This window comes from Fundulus heteroclitus, chromosome 12 (genome assembly GCF_011125445.2).
Source record: "Fundulus heteroclitus isolate FHET01 chromosome 12, MU-UCD_Fhet_4.1, whole genome shotgun sequence".
Classification (NCBI taxonomy): domain Eukaryota; kingdom Metazoa; phylum Chordata; class Actinopteri; order Cyprinodontiformes; family Fundulidae; genus Fundulus; species Fundulus heteroclitus.
Window position 1 is genome coordinate 28,357,937 of NC_046372.1, and position 16,832 is coordinate 28,374,768.

At 40.3% G+C, this 16,832-nt stretch overlaps 1 protein-coding gene across 1 annotated transcript; it reads left to right on the top strand.

The window, feature by feature from the left end:
- Nucleotides 1-9,082: 9,082 nt before the first annotated feature.
- On the top strand, nt 9,083-16,093 carry LOC118564783 (mucin-5AC-like). Its single transcript, XM_036143854.1, has 4 exons — nt 9,083-9,851; nt 11,292-11,774; nt 13,215-15,021; nt 16,048-16,093. The coding sequence occupies exons 1-4, from the start codon at nt 9,632-9,634 to the stop codon at nt 16,091-16,093; spliced, it is 2,556 nt and encodes an 851-aa protein (XP_035999747.1). The 5' UTR covers nt 9,083-9,631.
- The last annotated feature ends 739 nt before the right edge of the window (nt 16,094-16,832 follow it).

A 16,832-nucleotide genomic window follows, 5' to 3' on the forward strand; every position in this document is an offset into this window, starting at 1 on the left:
AGAAGCATGCTGTCTGTCTTCATGGTAACACAACAGACTCTAGTATGGGTATTTAAAATCTAACAGCTAAATACACTGTTTACAAAATCTTTATTTGGATTATTGTAACTTCTTGAATTATTGATGCTTTGAGGCATGTCAAACACAAATGTCACAAAGTATTTCACAAAACCAATAGTACATTCTCACTGTGTTTGAATTTCAGTTCCAAACTAACCCTACTAACCCTTGGCAAACTGATTCTGATACATTTTGTGAAAGATATTGGGCATTTTGAAAAATAACATGTCAACTCACATATTCTCTGTTGGACAAGCTTCTTTTTAGTTTGACCAAATGTTTAGTTCTGCTGTTAGCAAGCAGTTAGGTCATTCCACCTCCAAATAAATTCTTTGCACGTATCCTGTAATGGAATTTCAGGCATACCATATTGAGAAGCTGGTTGCCTATATGTCAGGACAGTTTTGTTCTATAAAAGGATGTTTCAAGACGTTTTCCTAATTGCTTTATTGATTATATTAAGTCCAGATTTGCTCCAGCATCAAAGTAGGTAGACCATATTGACGTAATAGTAACTTACATTTATTATGACCTTCAACCATTTGGATTATTTGTCAGTGGGCATCCCAGAACCTGGGATGCTCACCAGAGTCAAGTGCAGCCCTCATTACCCACAGCCAGCTCCAAAATACCACCAGGAGCCATGGGTCATGGGATGGGAGTCCACCACTTTTGTGGCCCGCTGTTCAAAAAATCATAACCATAAGGTTATATAAATTAAAGACACACATGTAGTCATTATAATAGACTAATCTATACTCTTTTTAACACCGGCCCTACTCGATTTTGCCCGCCCTACTGCAAGGATTGTTTTTGAACTGGCCTAGAAAAGGAAGAGGGAAACACTTCCCGGAGGTGTGGACTTTAAACCCAGTCCCACATCTTGTTTGTGACATTAACACTTTAAAGAAATATGTGAGATACAGTAAAGAATAAAAATTATCATCGTAAATAAAAACATAAATAAAACAAAAATACAAATAATATTTGTATTACTATGTAATAGTATAATATATTATACTATATATATATAAGATAAGATAAGATAGTCTTTATTGATCTCACAATGGAGAAATTCACTCGTCACATCGGCTCATACAAGAAGGTTCAGAGTAGGGAAGGTGCATTCAGTTATATACAGTGAATCTTCATATATACAATGGATCAGAAAGAATACCAAAAAATATAAAAAAAGGAAATAGGAATGGGCATATGATGTCTCATTTACATTCTTAGTGGTCTATATATATATAAACATATCTATATACTTAAATATATACATATATCTATGCGCCTACTTACATACGCACCTACGCGTATGTATGTGCATATACATTGTATACATTTGTACATACATACATACATGTGGGCTGACTTATGTTCAGGTGGTGATAGCAGAAGTCACTACATCAGGATTATTGCACGGGTTGTAGGACAGTGTATTAAATAGATTATTGCACCTTGGTTATTGCACATTAATTATTACAGTATAGTATATATATATATATATATATATATATATATATATATATATATATATATATATATATATATATATATATATATATATATAATATAATATAATATAGAATTACTATATTATATTTTATTTAGTTGTTTTACACTTTATTTTTGCTGTATTTGTTATTAAATGAACTGCTTTTCTCTATGTTTACAATAACAAGACCAAGTGACTGGAGGTACGATATTGCGAATGCACACAATTAGAAATGGAGCCCAAATGTTTTGGGCTCGCCCAAAAACATTTCATGTTATAATGATGTTAAAATTAATAAATACAATCATTACTATATGTTCATTCTTACCTGTGAAAGGTAATGCCAGTATGTCTGGTTTGTACTGTGAATTGGTTGGTACAATTCCATGCACCACATGAATGAGGCAGCTCCTCCAAATCGCTATGCCACCTCCAATATGATGACAATGTTGACATGTGATTCAGCGCTTAATGAGGTGTCTATGTAAATATGTCTGATGGAGCCAAGTGAGTCAGCAACGCCTAGTGGAGGGGCAAAAAGAAAGAGGTTAAGGGTTACCTTAGCCCTGTGAATCGGGTTTGTCTTTGACCATGCCGAGCGGTCACTTTACTGCAAGACATTGCAAGACGGTCTACTGGATCTCACAGTAGCTTTGTCAGCTGTCGAAATCTTGTTTTTGATAGTTCTGTGATACTGTAGGCAGCTGGCACAATGTTTGTGTCCATTGATATGTATCACGGTTTATGTTTGGTGTTTGTACCCAGTGCAAGGTTTTTTTCAAGCTCAAAAAGGACTAAGTAAAGACTATTAGGACAGATGCTAGCCGTATATTGTTTTATTCGAAGACTAATAGATGGTTTATTGTGTTTTCCTTTTATGGTCATAATACGTCACTAGGCCCTTTTTATATGTTGGTGGGTGTCTGGACACTTTGGAGATGGTTGATGGTGCAAAAAGAAGAGAGACCAGGGGAAAGCGTTGTAGGAGTCTCTTTCACACATGTGTGTGCTTGTTTAGATGTGCAACAAGTATGTGTTTAAGTGGGTCAGTAAGGCCGCCAAATTGTCTGAGTTCCCAGGCTTGACCTGCATTTGGAACAGGTGTCTTCCAGCATGGCTGAGCGACTGCAGGTGTTTTCTGTTGAAACTGATAATCTTTCTACACTGTCATTTGTGGAAACAGAGATGAGGCGATGGGACTGAGGGTAAAAGAGGGAGAGTGAAGGAGGAAGAAGTTGTAAAGTCATGTGTATTAATGGATTTGTTCTTTTGTCTTATGACCCTTAGGTGTAAGGTCATGGTATTCATTTATGTTTGTGTTCACAGTTTCTTCGTTGTTTGTTTACCTCTGTCTGTTCTTGCCCATATTCAGTTTTCATTATTATTTGTTAAATGCTCGGTTATTAGGTCATTCCTTTAGGATTAGTTTCATACTTATTTCCTGTATTCTGTTCCCTGTGTATTCTAGATTATTCCTGTTCCTATTCCTCAATGTTACCCGCTGGATGCTCCCAGTAACATCCCCATATTTCCTCATTACTCCCTCCATTGTACTGCCTGCTTTTCCGTCTGTGCTTCATGCCCTGTTCTCCTCGTGCCTTACTTTAAGCTTTGTTGTTATTAAATAGTTCTTCACATCATGCTCCCCAGTTCCTATCTACACTTTGGTCCTGCAAACCACCCACAACCAGAGGTGTCAAGTAACGAAGTACAAATACTTCGTTACTGTACTTAAGTACACTTTTTAGGTATCTATACTTTACTCCATTACTTATTTTTCTTCCTACTTCTGACTTCTACTCATTACATTTTCACACAAGTATCTGTACTTTCTATTCCTTACATTTTTAAAACAAACGTTACTCGTTACTCTTGGCTTCAGTTTAATATTTATAAATATTTATTTCACGTAATGTGCGGCATCCAATGCAGATCATTGGCGCCATCCACACCTAGTGAGAACTAGTGTAATTGGATGAGTCATATAACGCAAACACTCATTGGTTAGCTATTCTATAGCTATTCTCTCGCTCTCTCTCTCTCTCTCTCTCTCTCTCTCTCTCTCTCTCTCTCTCTCTCTCTCTCTGTCTACAAACTACATAGAATGTTTTTGCACCAAAGGGTATAGTTTACTTTAGGTATTTGATGAAACTCACACGTTTATGTTCTGGCAGTTCTGCAGGCTTGAATATTATCTCTGTTTGGAATTGAATTCCAATAAAGTTTGAGAGAGAACATGCTCCTTGAGTGACTTTGTCATTGACTAATGGGTTAATGAATATGTTATGTCTTGGGCCACATGTAGAACTAATCAGTGTTTAAATTAAGCTTTCAATTCATATAGTGGCATTTTTTAAAGGTTACTTTATACTTTTATACTTTAAGTAGTTTTTGGAGCACATACTTTTTCACTTTTACTTGAGTAAAGAGGTCAAGTTGATACTTCAACTTTTACCAGAGTGTTTTTAAACTGCAGTATCTATACTTCTACTTAAGTAACAAATGTGTGTACTTTTGACACCACTGCCCACAACTCATTGCAATTTGTACATCTGGTGGCCTCTGATAAATAATTCAGTGAAAGCAGGACCTTAGTGTTAGATTTATTCACAACTACAGTTCTCTTTTACTTGGCCATCTTGCCCTGTACATTTGACAGCATTTGTCAGAAATGTCACAAATTAGGTGACGTATGGACCATCAGTTTTTCTGCTGTTGCTCAGCATCATGTTTTTTGATAATTAATTTAGACAATGACTTTGTCAGAATGATACATATCTTTATTGATTGCTTTTATATTTTAGTATAAGGCCTCTGTGTTTTGAAGGGTGTAGACCTCTCCTATATGTAAAATGTTATTTATAATGCAGAACATATCCCTTTGTTGTTACATTGGTTTGTTTGTCCCCAAACATGAACTTGACCGGTGCAGATATACAATTACTAGTGTTGCCAGATGTAGTGAGAGGAACAAGCTATCGGTTCTACAAAAACAAGCCCAATGGGCAACCCACCACATTGCAAAAAAGGGGTTGCTTGTGAATATTACAAATGTATTCATTTATTATGGCATTGTACTTAAGCAACAGCAAAAGTGTGCTAAACAACTTCATCATAAAATTTTGAATAACTGAAATTATTTGAATAACATACTCTTAAACTCCTATCAAAAGAAAAGAGCATTTTTAGCTAATTTATTTGTTTTGTGTCGTGTTTTGGTGCAGTGACACCCATACATCCATGTTTCTTAGCCTCATTAAAGAGAAATGAGCCATTTATTTTGTGCTTCTTGGTATTAGCATGCAGAATTAAAATTGCCCGGTAGCACATATTTCACACTTTGCCCATCTGATGTCAGATCCAGCCTTTTAGTGCGCTCTCTTTCTCTCACTCTATATAATATTTTTTCGCATATTTTCCCCACTTATTCATTACTCATTCTCACACTGCCTCGTCACTCATTTTCCTGCCACTCTGGGCTCTGGCATGACTGGGTTTAGGGTTTGCCTAGTCAACTCAGGCGGGCTTTTCCTTTATGGTTTTGGAACTTTGAGTTTCAGATTCTTCTGAAACTACTTTGATGGACTATAGTGAAAATTAGAGGATGCAAATTAATGTTAGATGTAATCATAAAGGTTGACCATTGCTACCTTGCACCTAATACTATTGTTGACATTACTGGTTGAACAGGTACCTAAAATATGCACTAGTAAAGAATAATGCTAAAATTACTATTATTACTTTTAATAACATTATTCAACATGCTGAGGCCTCAACCCCACAAGAAAAGTTGCAAAGGTGCAGGAAAGAGCAAGGGAGAGAGCTTTTTGCCCCACGTGCACCCCCACTGGACTTGCTCCCTCCAATTTAGCTGTTTATTGTCACCCCCAAAAAAAATTAAATGAGATTTTTGTTCCTGGGCACAGCCACTGCGCCACGCAAATTCATGTGTTTGTTCCAAAGAAGCTAAACCATTAATTATAACTCCATGATGTTTACACAATGTGTAAATGAATGTGTAAATAAAAACGTGTTTTCATGCCAAAATACCTTTTTTTGGCTCTTGAAGAAGGACAGACATGATTAATGTAGAAATCAATAAATTTTACATTTTAATGAAGATGCAAGTTTTATTGTTCATTTTATTAAATTAAATGTATTTCTCTCTCACACACACACATCTAATCCTGATCTTTCTGTACACACTAACAATAATTTCCAGGTTATTTGTGTCTTACACTTTGTTTGCAACTGGGGCAGGAGCTTAATACCCTTGAAGGAGAACTGTTTTGTACAGCTTCTTTCATGTGCTGACACTCTGTAACTCTAAGGTACATTTGGCAATTTGATTCAGACTTAGTTTGTCAAATACAGAGACAACATATTACTAAGCATTAAAGTATGGGTTATGGGTTGGGTTGCTGCAACGTTATCAGCATGTAAAAACGCATCTCCACAACCAATCTCTGCTCAAAATGGGGATCTGCACCGCATAATCTACTTTCAGCAGTTATCGGCAGGTTTTGCAACCATAAACTGCGCTCCAGCTGGTGATGAGGCATTTAGTGATGGGAATGTGTGAACGAGAAGAGGCGGAAGGATATACTCACAGTGTCTGTAGCATGGCAGTGGAATCGGGTCTATTTTGTAACTTGTTTATCGTCACTTATTTTAAAGCCCAAACAATTCAATTCAATTCAATTAAATTTTATTTATATAGCGCCAGTTCATGATACATGTCATCTCAAGGCACTTTCCAAAGTCAAGTTCAATTAGATTATACAGATTGAATCAGATTAAACAAATAAGCGACTTCACTTTCAGAAACATGCGCAAAAGTACACTGCAACCCGCGACTCACAGAATTTATAGGTGACTTTAGAAAAAAAAGAAGCCCAAAGCCAAAACTTTAAAGGCGTCTGCCCCATCCATCAATCAGTGGTGCACTCCAATCAGCACCTGGCACACACAGGGTGGGACTGTGGAACACCAACTCACCAGAATTGCAAAAAATATTATTATTTTATTTACAGCTCTGCTTGGGTTTTATTTTCTGTGTTGCATAGACATGCCGTGTGCGCTGAACCCAAATGCATTGTGAGATTGTGCATGCGCACATCTTCGAGGGAACAGTGGTGGAGGCTCTTTAATAATTTCAGCCAGCAAATCCAGAAAACTATGGATGCGCTGGCCTTGGTACACCAGGGGAGATTGTTGTGCTGCAAGTTCCATAATGAGCGTCTTAACACAGTAGTTGTGTATCTTGGTTTTTAGCACACAGGGTCAGGGTTGGTTAGCACCGTCAGCAGGATGTACACTCTGCTACTTTACTGCCGTACTGCCACAGACAGAGAATAGCTGCACTTTCTAGTGAGGGACTAGCTGTTAGCTCTTTTAGTAAGCCACTCCTGGAAGCTTCCAGAGTTTGTTCATCAACTTTCTTTGTCATTTGCTTCTTTGGTGGCATCTTTTAAATTCTCCATGTGAATTTTACAAACCTATCCTTACTGTCTTAAAAGTGGTGTTTTTATGAAAAGAAAACCCCTCAATTCATCAAAGTGGGGCCTTTTTGTAATGTGTGCTCCAGCGCCCTAATCTTTAGTGTCTCTAATATTATTGAGCAATTTTATTTTCAATAAATAAATTACTTTAACATTCAGATAAATCATGAAATCCGCTAATTTTCAGTCTGATTCACAACTACTGCCTCAACTTAGAAACTGGCAGAATGCTCAATGTTTGCTACATTTTATTACAAAATTAAAGCAGGGAAAAAATAAATTAGTTCATACTTCTTACAGCTCTTAGAATCAAAATTATAACTAGCCAATGTAAGAATAAGCAGCTCAACCCTGAAACAAACCAAATACCAGCATTAAGCGGTAACACTACTTAAATCTTTACTTTACAACTCCAATGCAAAAGTCTAAAGTTACCACAATGGGGTAGCAATAACGTGATATTTTGAATAGAAATTTTTGTTTTACATTTTCTAAAAGTGTCCTTGTGCTTGGCTTTCATATGAATATTATATATGGGCTCTCTAATCCACATGGAATACATATTGTCTTTCATACTTCAACTTCTTTTAATCAAATCCTTTGCAAAGTTTTGCTCTAAAACTTGTCCTTATTTTCCCTTTCTAATGCAGCTGAACAGGAAGTACAGTTGCAAGATTCCCAATCTCCAACTGTGCCACTTGTGCCAGACCTTCCAATCCCATCAATAGCTGATGGTGAGCCGGTCCTTTTGAGAGGAGTTCTGCAAACAGCTCAGCCCATCATTCCGGCTATGAGCTTTATAAAGGAAGACGGAAAAGACACCGGAGGTACCCACATTTTCTTCAATGTGACAGCTCCTGGGAGTAGTGATAAAATAACAACATACTTTGATTCTAATGTGACTGATCTAATGAATGTTAGTGCCATCAAATCTGTAGAAACAGATATAACAACAGTAACATCTACTGAAGTTCCTGGTGTGTTAATCTATAGCCATACTATAGCCACCATAACTGAGTCAAATGGTTCTCTCAAAGAGGATAAACTGACTACAAAGCACCTTCAAAACAAAGACTCAACAAACAAGCCACCTACCACAGAGGAGGACAAGTCTGTTTCAAAAGTAACACAAACAACTGACCTAGCTGGAACAAATACAACTGTCTTGGTTCCTAGAGCCACACCAGCTGAACCACTTATCACCAAAACAACTGCGGAAACACAAACTGAGACCGATATGAAAAGGCTTTCCATTAACACCACATCTGGATTTATGGGCGAGTCAGGGAGGACACCCATATATGTCAAATATGACTCAACAGTGACTCAGATAGTGCAAACTGGGGACAAATCCTCTGTTATTTCTTCTACTAAGCTGTATACAGACAAAAACCTAGGAAAAGAAAGAGAGGGAACAACAATTATATTTGCCACAGAGGCTCCTAAAGACTTTATAAAATCAAAATTAGAAACTGTATCTACTTCTTCCCCTGAGAGTGGTGATAGGAACGCTGCATCGACATTATCTCCTGCAGGATCCTCATTGTTCAGCAGAGAAATATCCCCCTTTCCGGATGAGAAGTATTACAGTATCCCAAAAGAACAGACAACTGTCCCCATTCATTATTTTACAGATAAAAAGGAACAATCTTATGTCATATCGGAGAAAGACAATTATTCCACAGCAGCAAAAAGTGAGACTTCAAAAACAACTGTCTTCTCAGCTTCATCAGACTATGGTGAAGTGAAATCAACCCCTGTGTCTCCTGAAACAGAACATGTTGTTACTACACATCTGTTTGAGGGCAGTTCAAGAGCACCAGAACAATCTACATCCTCCCCTCTACCGTCTGTTTCGCAAGGAACTGGGAAAACCACCATTTCAACCATAGATAGAACAGGCTCTTCTTCCCAGACACAAACTATGTATGTCCAGACAACCTCTGTGGAATATGAAATTTCAGCTAAATACAGTCCGGTCCCGTCAGAAACTCAGTCACTTCTTTCCACAGAGGATCCTCAAACAGCGGACACACTCTTATCTTCTGCTGCACAAGATCATTCAGTTTCTCCAGTCTCTGAGGGTAAACCTGTAAACCCTTTAACAGGAACTCCAATTACTCCATCCGTGTCATCATCTACTATTCCACATGATGAGTATGAAGAGTTGGATCAAAAATCTGCAGTGGCAGAGTCTGTCAAGTCAACCAATGGATCACATATTGAACTCGAGACAACTGCCCCTCTCATTGTCCCAACGGCAGAAACCTCAGGGCAAACACCCTCTGATGTGACTGAAAAGACAACAGCAGATTATACAACACTAAGTACAAAGTCACCTTTATTGTCAGCATCATACACATCTGAAACAAGAGATGTTTCAAAAAGTGCTCTTACCCCAGATGTATTACTCAGCAGCACAGCGAAACCAACATCAGTACCTCATAAAACAGAACAGACTCTTACCACAACCCATGCTCATGAAGAATCTGCAACATCCGTGGATACCTCAGTATCTGCCAGGACAGCTAAAGGGAGCACAGATCAATATACCAGTGAACACCCCAGTGAAATGTCCAGAAAAACGATGACACCTCCAAGTGGTTCCTCATTAATTAGTACAGAGACAACAACAGCAGAGCAAGTTGATACATATTCCACTGAAGAGAGAATAACCCCTTCAGTTTCATTCACTACTGAAAAGGCAGGGGCATATCCTCTCACTACTGAAGAAGAGGGCAGTTCTGGAACCATAAGTACAGCACAGTTTGCATCCACTGTTACTGTCATCGGTACATCTTCAACCCTGTATAGCATTGACACAACAACAGCAACAATATCCCCTGAAGCATCATCAACCTTCGTGAGCACAGAGGAGGATATTTCTGATGAAAACATCACTACGTCTACAGAAACACCTGTCACCAAAGATACAACTGGCTCCTCTGCTTTTAATATCCTGTCTTCATCAGTGTCAACATCAAGAAAAGCTGATATCACTGATATTTCAAAAACAGCTATTACTTCCTCTTCAGCACTCCACAGCACAGAGGAACCAAAATCAGTGTCCCCCAAAGCACATCAGACATTTACCACTGTTGGTTTCGAGGAAAAGTCGCCAGTGTCAGAGGAAGGTTCAGCATCTCCAATAACAGACAACGAGAGGACAAGTCAACCCACAAGGGAAACATCTAGCATACACATTGCATCTCCTACAGGGTCCTCATTGTTCAGCACAGAGAAGACAACAGCCCATCCACCTGAGGATCTTTACAGTATCCAAACAGGTCAAACAATGACACCTTCACTTTCCACAGTCACAGCCAGAACAGGAAGTTCTTCTGCCAGTTCTCCAGTTGAGAAAAGCTCTACAGGATACCAAACTCCAGACACATTCACAACAGTCTCTGTTGGTACAGGAACATCTTCATCTGTTCACATTAACGAGACAAGGATGTCTCCTGAAGCAATAGCAGTCCTAATAAGCACAGAGGCCGCAGGTTCCGGAGAAGGTTCTACTGATTTTACTGACAAGACATTTGTGACCGTTGCCACAGCATCCCCAACACTGTTTACAGGGTCTCCTTCCATCCCAACATCAGATACATCTGTCAAAAGTGAGACTTCAAAAACAACTGTCTTCACAGCTTCATCAGACTATGGTGAAGTGAAATCAACCCCTGTGTCTCCTGAAACAGAACATGTTGTTACTACACATCTGTTTGAGGGCAGTTCAAGAGCACCAGAACAATCTACATCCTCCCCTCTACCGTCTGTTTCGCAAGGAACTGGGAAAACCACCATTTCAACCATAGATAGAACAGGCTCTTCTTCCCAGACACAAACTATGTATGTCCAGACAACCTCTGTGGAATATGAAATTTCAGCTAAATACAGTCCGGTCCCGTCAGAAACTCAGTCACTTCTTTCCACAGAGGATCCTCAAACAGCTGACACACTCTTATCTTCTGCTGCACAAGATCATTCAGTTTCTTCAGTCTCTGAGGGTAAACCTGTAAACCCTTTTACAGGAACTCCAATTACTCCATCCATGTCATCATCTACTATTCCACATGATGAGTATGAAGAGTTGGATCAAAAATCTACAGTGGCAGAGTCTGTCACGTCAACCAATGGATCACATAGTGAACTTGAGACAACTGCCCCTCTCATTGTCCCAACGGCAGAAACCTCAGGGCAAACACCCTCTGATGTGACTGAAAAGACAACAGCAGATTATACAACACTAAGTACAAAGTCACCTTTATTGTCAGCATCATACACATCTGAAACAAGAGATGTTTCAAAAAGTGCTGTTACCCCAGATGTATTACTCAGCAGCACAGCGAAACCAACATCAGTACCTCATAAAACAGAACAGACTCTTACCACAACCCATGCTCATGAAGAATCTGCAACATCCGTGGATACCTCAGTATCTGCCAGGACAGCTAAAGGGAGCACAGATCAATATACCAGTGAACACCCCAGTGAAATGTCCAGAAAAACGATGACATCTCCAAGTGGTTCCTCATTAATTAGTACAGAGACAACAACAGCAGAGCAAGTTGATACATATTCCACTGAAGAGAAAATAACCCCTTCAGTTTCATTCACTACTGAAAAGGCAGGGGCATATCCTCTCACTACTGAAGAAGAGGGCAGTTCTGGAACCATAAGTACAGCACAGTTTGCATCCACTGTTACTGTCATCGGTACATCTTCAACCCTGTATAGCATTGACACAACAACAGCAACAATATCCCCTGAAGCATCATCAACCTTCGTGAGCACAGAGGAGGATATTTCTGATGAAAACATCACTACGTCTACAGAAACACCTGTCACCAAAGATACAACTGGCTCCTCTGCTTTTAATATCCTGTCTTCATCAGTGTCAACATCAAGAAAAGCTGATATCACTGATACTTCAAAAACAGCTATTACTTCCTCTTCAGCACTCCACAGCACAGAGGAACCAAAATCAGTGTCCCCCAAAGCACATCAGACATTTACCACTGTTGGTTTCGAGGAAAAGTCGCCAGTGTCAGAGGAAGGTTCAGCATCTCCAATAACAGACAACGAGAGGACAAGTCAACCCACAAGGGAAACATCTAGCATACACATTGCATCTCCTACAGGGTCCTCATTGTTCAGCACAGAGAAGACAACAGCCCATCCACCTGAGGATCTTTACAGTATCCAAACAGGTCAAACAATGACACCTTCACTTTCCACAGTCACAGCCAGAACAGGAAGTTCTTCTGCCAGTTCTCCAGTTGAGAAAAGCTCTACAGGATACCAAACTCCAGACACATTCACAACAGTCTCTGTTGGTACAGGAACATCTTCATCTGTTCACATTAACGAGACAAGGATGTCTCCTGAAGCAATAGCAGTCCTAATAAGCACAGAGGCCGCAGGTTCCGGAGAAGGTTCTACTGATTTTACTGACAAGACATTTGTGACCGTTGCCACAGCATCCCCAACACTGTTTACAGGGTCTCCTTCCATCCCAACATCAGATACATCTGTCAAAAGTGAGACTTCAAAAACAACTGTCTTCACAGCTTCATCAGACTATGGTGAAGTGAAATCAACCCCTGTGTCTCCTGAAACAGAACATGTTGTTACTACACATCTGTTTGAGGGCAGTTCAAGAGCACCAGAACAATCTACATCCTCCCCTCTACCGTCTGTTTCGCAAGGAACTGGGAAAACCACCATTTCAACCATAGATAGAACAGGCTCTTCTTCCCAGACACAAACTATGTATGTCCAGACAACCTCTGTGGAATATGAAATTTCAGCTAAATACAGTCCGGTCCCGTCAGAAACTCAGTCACTTCTTTCCACAGAGGATCCTCAAACAGCTGACACACTCTTATCTTCTGCTGCACAAGATCATTCAGTTTCTTCAGTCTCTGAGGGTAAACCTGTAAACCCTTTTACAGGAACTCCAATTACTCCATCCATGTCATCATCTACTATTCCACATGATGAGTATGAAGAGTTGGATCAAAAATCTACAGTGGCAGAGTCTGTCACGTCAACCAATGGATCACATAGTGAACTTGAGACAACTGCCCCTCTCATTGTCCCAACGGCAGAAACCTCAGGGCACACACCCTCTGATGTGACTGAAAAGACAACAGCAGATTATACAACACTAAGTACAAAGTCACCTTTATTGTCAGCATCATACACATCTGAAACAAGAGATGTTTCAAAAAGTGCTGTTACCCCAGATGTATTACTCAGCAGCACAGCGAAACCAACATCAGTACCTCATAAAACAGAACAGACTCTTACCACAACCCATGCTCATGAAGAATCTGCAACATCCGTGGATACCTCAGTATCTGCCAGGACAGCTAAAGGGAGCACAGATCAATATACCAGTGAACACCCCAGTGAAATGTCCAGAAAAACGATGACATCTCCAAGTGGTTCCTCATTAATTAGTACAGAGACAACAACAGCAGAGCAAGTTGATACATATTCCACTGAAGAGAGAATAACCCCTTCAGTTTCATTCACTACTGAAAAGGCAGGGGCATATCCTCTCACTACTGAAGAAGAGGGCAGTTCTGGAACCATAAGTACAGCACAGTTTGCATCCACTGTTACTGTCATCGGTACATCTTCAACCCTGTATAGCATTGACACAACAACAGCAACAATATCCCCTGAAGCATCATCAACCTTCGTGAGCACAGAGGAGGATATTTCTGATGAAAACATCACTACGTCTACAGAAACACCTGTCACCAAAGATACAACTGGCTCCTCTGCTTTTAATATCCTGTCTTCATCAGTGTCAACATCAAGAAAAGCTGATATCACTGATACTTCAAAAACAGCTATTACTTCCTCTTCAGCACTCCACAGCACAGAGGAACCAAAATCAGTGTCCCCCAAAGCACATCAGACATTTACCACTGTTGGTTTCGAGGAAAAGTCGCCAGTGTCAGAGGAAGGTTCAGCATCTCCAATAACAGACAACGAGAGGACAAGTCAACCCACAAGGGAAACATCTAGCATACACATTGCATCTCCTACAGGGTCCTCATTGTTCAGCACAGAGAAGACAACAGCCCATCCACCTGAGGATCTTTACAGTATCCAAACAGGTCAAACAATGACACCTTCACTTTCCACAGTCACAGCCAGAACAGGAAGTTCTTCTGCCAGTTCTCCAGTTGAGAAAAGCTCTACAGGATACCAAACTCCAGACACATTCACAACAGTCTCTGTTGGTACAGGAACATCTTCATCTGTTCACATTAACGAGACAAGGATGTCTCCTGAAGCAATAGCAGTCCTAATAAGCACAGAGGCCGCAGGTTCCGGAGAAGGTTCTACTGATTTTACTGACAAGACATTTGTGACCGTTGCCACAGCATCCCCAACACTGTTTACAGGGTCTCCTTCCATCCCAACATCAGATACATCTGTCAAAAGTGAGACTTCAAAAACAACTGTCTTCACAGCTTCATCAGACTATGGTGAAGTGAAATCAACCCCTGTGTCTCCTGAAACAGAACATGTTGTTACTACACATCTGTTTGAGGGCAGTTCAAGAGCACCAGAACAATCTACATCCTCCCCTCTACCGTCTGTTTCGCAAGGAACTGGGAAAACCACCATTTCAACCATAGATAGAACAGGCTCTTCTTCCCAGACACAAACTATGTATGTCCAGACAACCTCTGTGGAATATGAAATTTCAGCTAAATACAGTCCGGTCCCGTCAGAAACTCAGTCACTTCTTTCCACAGAGGATCCTCAAACAGCTGACACACTCTTATCTTCTGCTGCACAAGATCATTCAGTTTCTTCAGTCTCTGAGGGTAAACCTGTAAACCCTTTTACAGGAACTCCAATTACTCCATCCATGTCATCATCTACTATTCCACATGATGAGTATGAAGAGTTGGATCAAAAATCTACAGTGGCAGAGTCTGTCACGTCAACCAATGGATCACATAGTGAACTTGAGACAACTGCCCCTCTCATTGTCCCAACGGCAGAAACCTCAGGGCACACACCCTCTGATGTGACTGAAAAGACAACAGCAGATTATACAACACTAAGTACAAAGTCACCTTTATTGTCAGCATCATACACATCTGAAACAAGAGATGTTTCAAAAAGTGCTGTTACCCCAGATGTATTACTCAGCAGCACAGCGAAACCAACATCAGTACCTCATAAAACAGAACAGACTCTTACCACAACCCATGCTCATGAAGAATCTGCAACATCCGTGGATACCTCAGTATCTGCCAGGACAGCTAAAGGGAGCACAGATCAATATACCAGTGAACACCCCAGTGAAATGTCCAGAAAAACGATGACATCTCCAAGTGGTTCCTCATTAATTAGTACAGAGACAACAACAGCAGAGCAAGTTGATACATATTCCACTGAAGAGAGAATAACCCCTTCAGTTTCATTCACTACTGAAAAGGCAGGGGCATATCCTCTCACTACTGAAGAAGAGGGCAGTTCTGGAACCATAAGTACAGCACAGTTTGCATCCACTGTTACTGTCATCGGTACATCTTCAACCCTGTATAGCATTGACACAACAACAGCAACAATATCCCCTGAAGCATCATCAACCTTCGTGAGCACAGAGGAGGATATTTCTGATGAAAACATCACTACGTCTACAGAAACACCTGTCACCAAAGATACAACTGGCTCCTCTGCTTTTAATATCCTGTCTTCATCAGTGTCAACATCAAGAAAAGCTGATATCACTGATACTTCAAAAACAGCTATTACTTCCTCTTCAGCACTCCACAGCACAGAGGAACCAAAATCAGTGTCCCCCAAAGCACATCAGACATTTACCACTGTTGGTTTCGAGGAAAAGGTCGCCAGTGTCAGAGGAAGGTTCAGCATCTCCAATAACAGACAACGAGAGGACAAGTCAACCCACAAGGGAAACATCTAGCATACACATTGCATCTCCTACAGGGTCCTCATTGTTCAGCACAGAGAAGACAACAGCCCATCCACCTGAGGATCTTTACAGTATCCAAACAGGTCAAACAATGACACCTTCACTTTCCACAGTCACAGCCAGAACAGGAAGTTCTTCTGCCAGTTCTCCAGTTGAGAAAAGCTCTACAGGATACCAAACTCCAGACACATTCACAACAGTCTCTGTTGGTACAGGAACATCTTCATCTGTTCACATTAACGAGACAAGGATGTCTCCTGAAGCAATAGCAGTCCTAATAAGCACAGAGGCCGCAGGTTCCGGAGAAGGTTCTACTGATTTTACTGACAAGACATTTGTGACCGTTGCCACAGCATCCCCAACACTGTTTACAGGGTCTCCTTCCATCCCAACATCAGATACATCTGTCAAAAGTGAGACTTCAAAAACAACTGTCTTCACAGCTTCATCAGACTATGGTGAAGTGAAATCAACCCCTGTGTCTCCTGAAACAGAACATGTTGTTACTACACATCTGTTTGAGGGCAGTTCAAGAGCACCAGAACAATCTACATCCTCCCCTCTACCGTCTGTTTCGCAAGGAACTGGGAAAACCACCATTTCAACCATAGATAGAACAGGCTCTTCTTCCCAGACACAAACTATGTATGTCCAGACAACCTCTGTGGAATATGAAATTTCAGCTAAATACAGTCCGGTCCCGTCAGAAACTCAGTCACTTCTTTCCACAGAGGATCCTCAAACAGCTGACACACTCTTATCTTCTGCTGCACAAGATCATTCAGTTTCTTCAGTCTCT

What these genes read in the sequence shown, in the direction of transcription:
- LOC118564783 (XM_036143854.1), top strand. Translation starts at nt 9,632, where the DNA reads ATGTCCAGAAAAACGATGACACCTCCAAGTGGTTCCTCATTAATTAGT. An exon ending in ATCCACTGTTACTGTCATCG is followed by an intron (nt 9,852 to 11,291) that starts GTACATCTTCAA and finishes AAAAGACAACAG; the next exon opens with CAGATTATACAACACTAAGT. An exon ending in ATCCACTGTTACTGTCATCG is followed by an intron (nt 11,775 to 13,214) that starts GTACATCTTCAA and finishes AAAAGACAACAG; the next exon opens with CAGATTATACAACACTAAGT.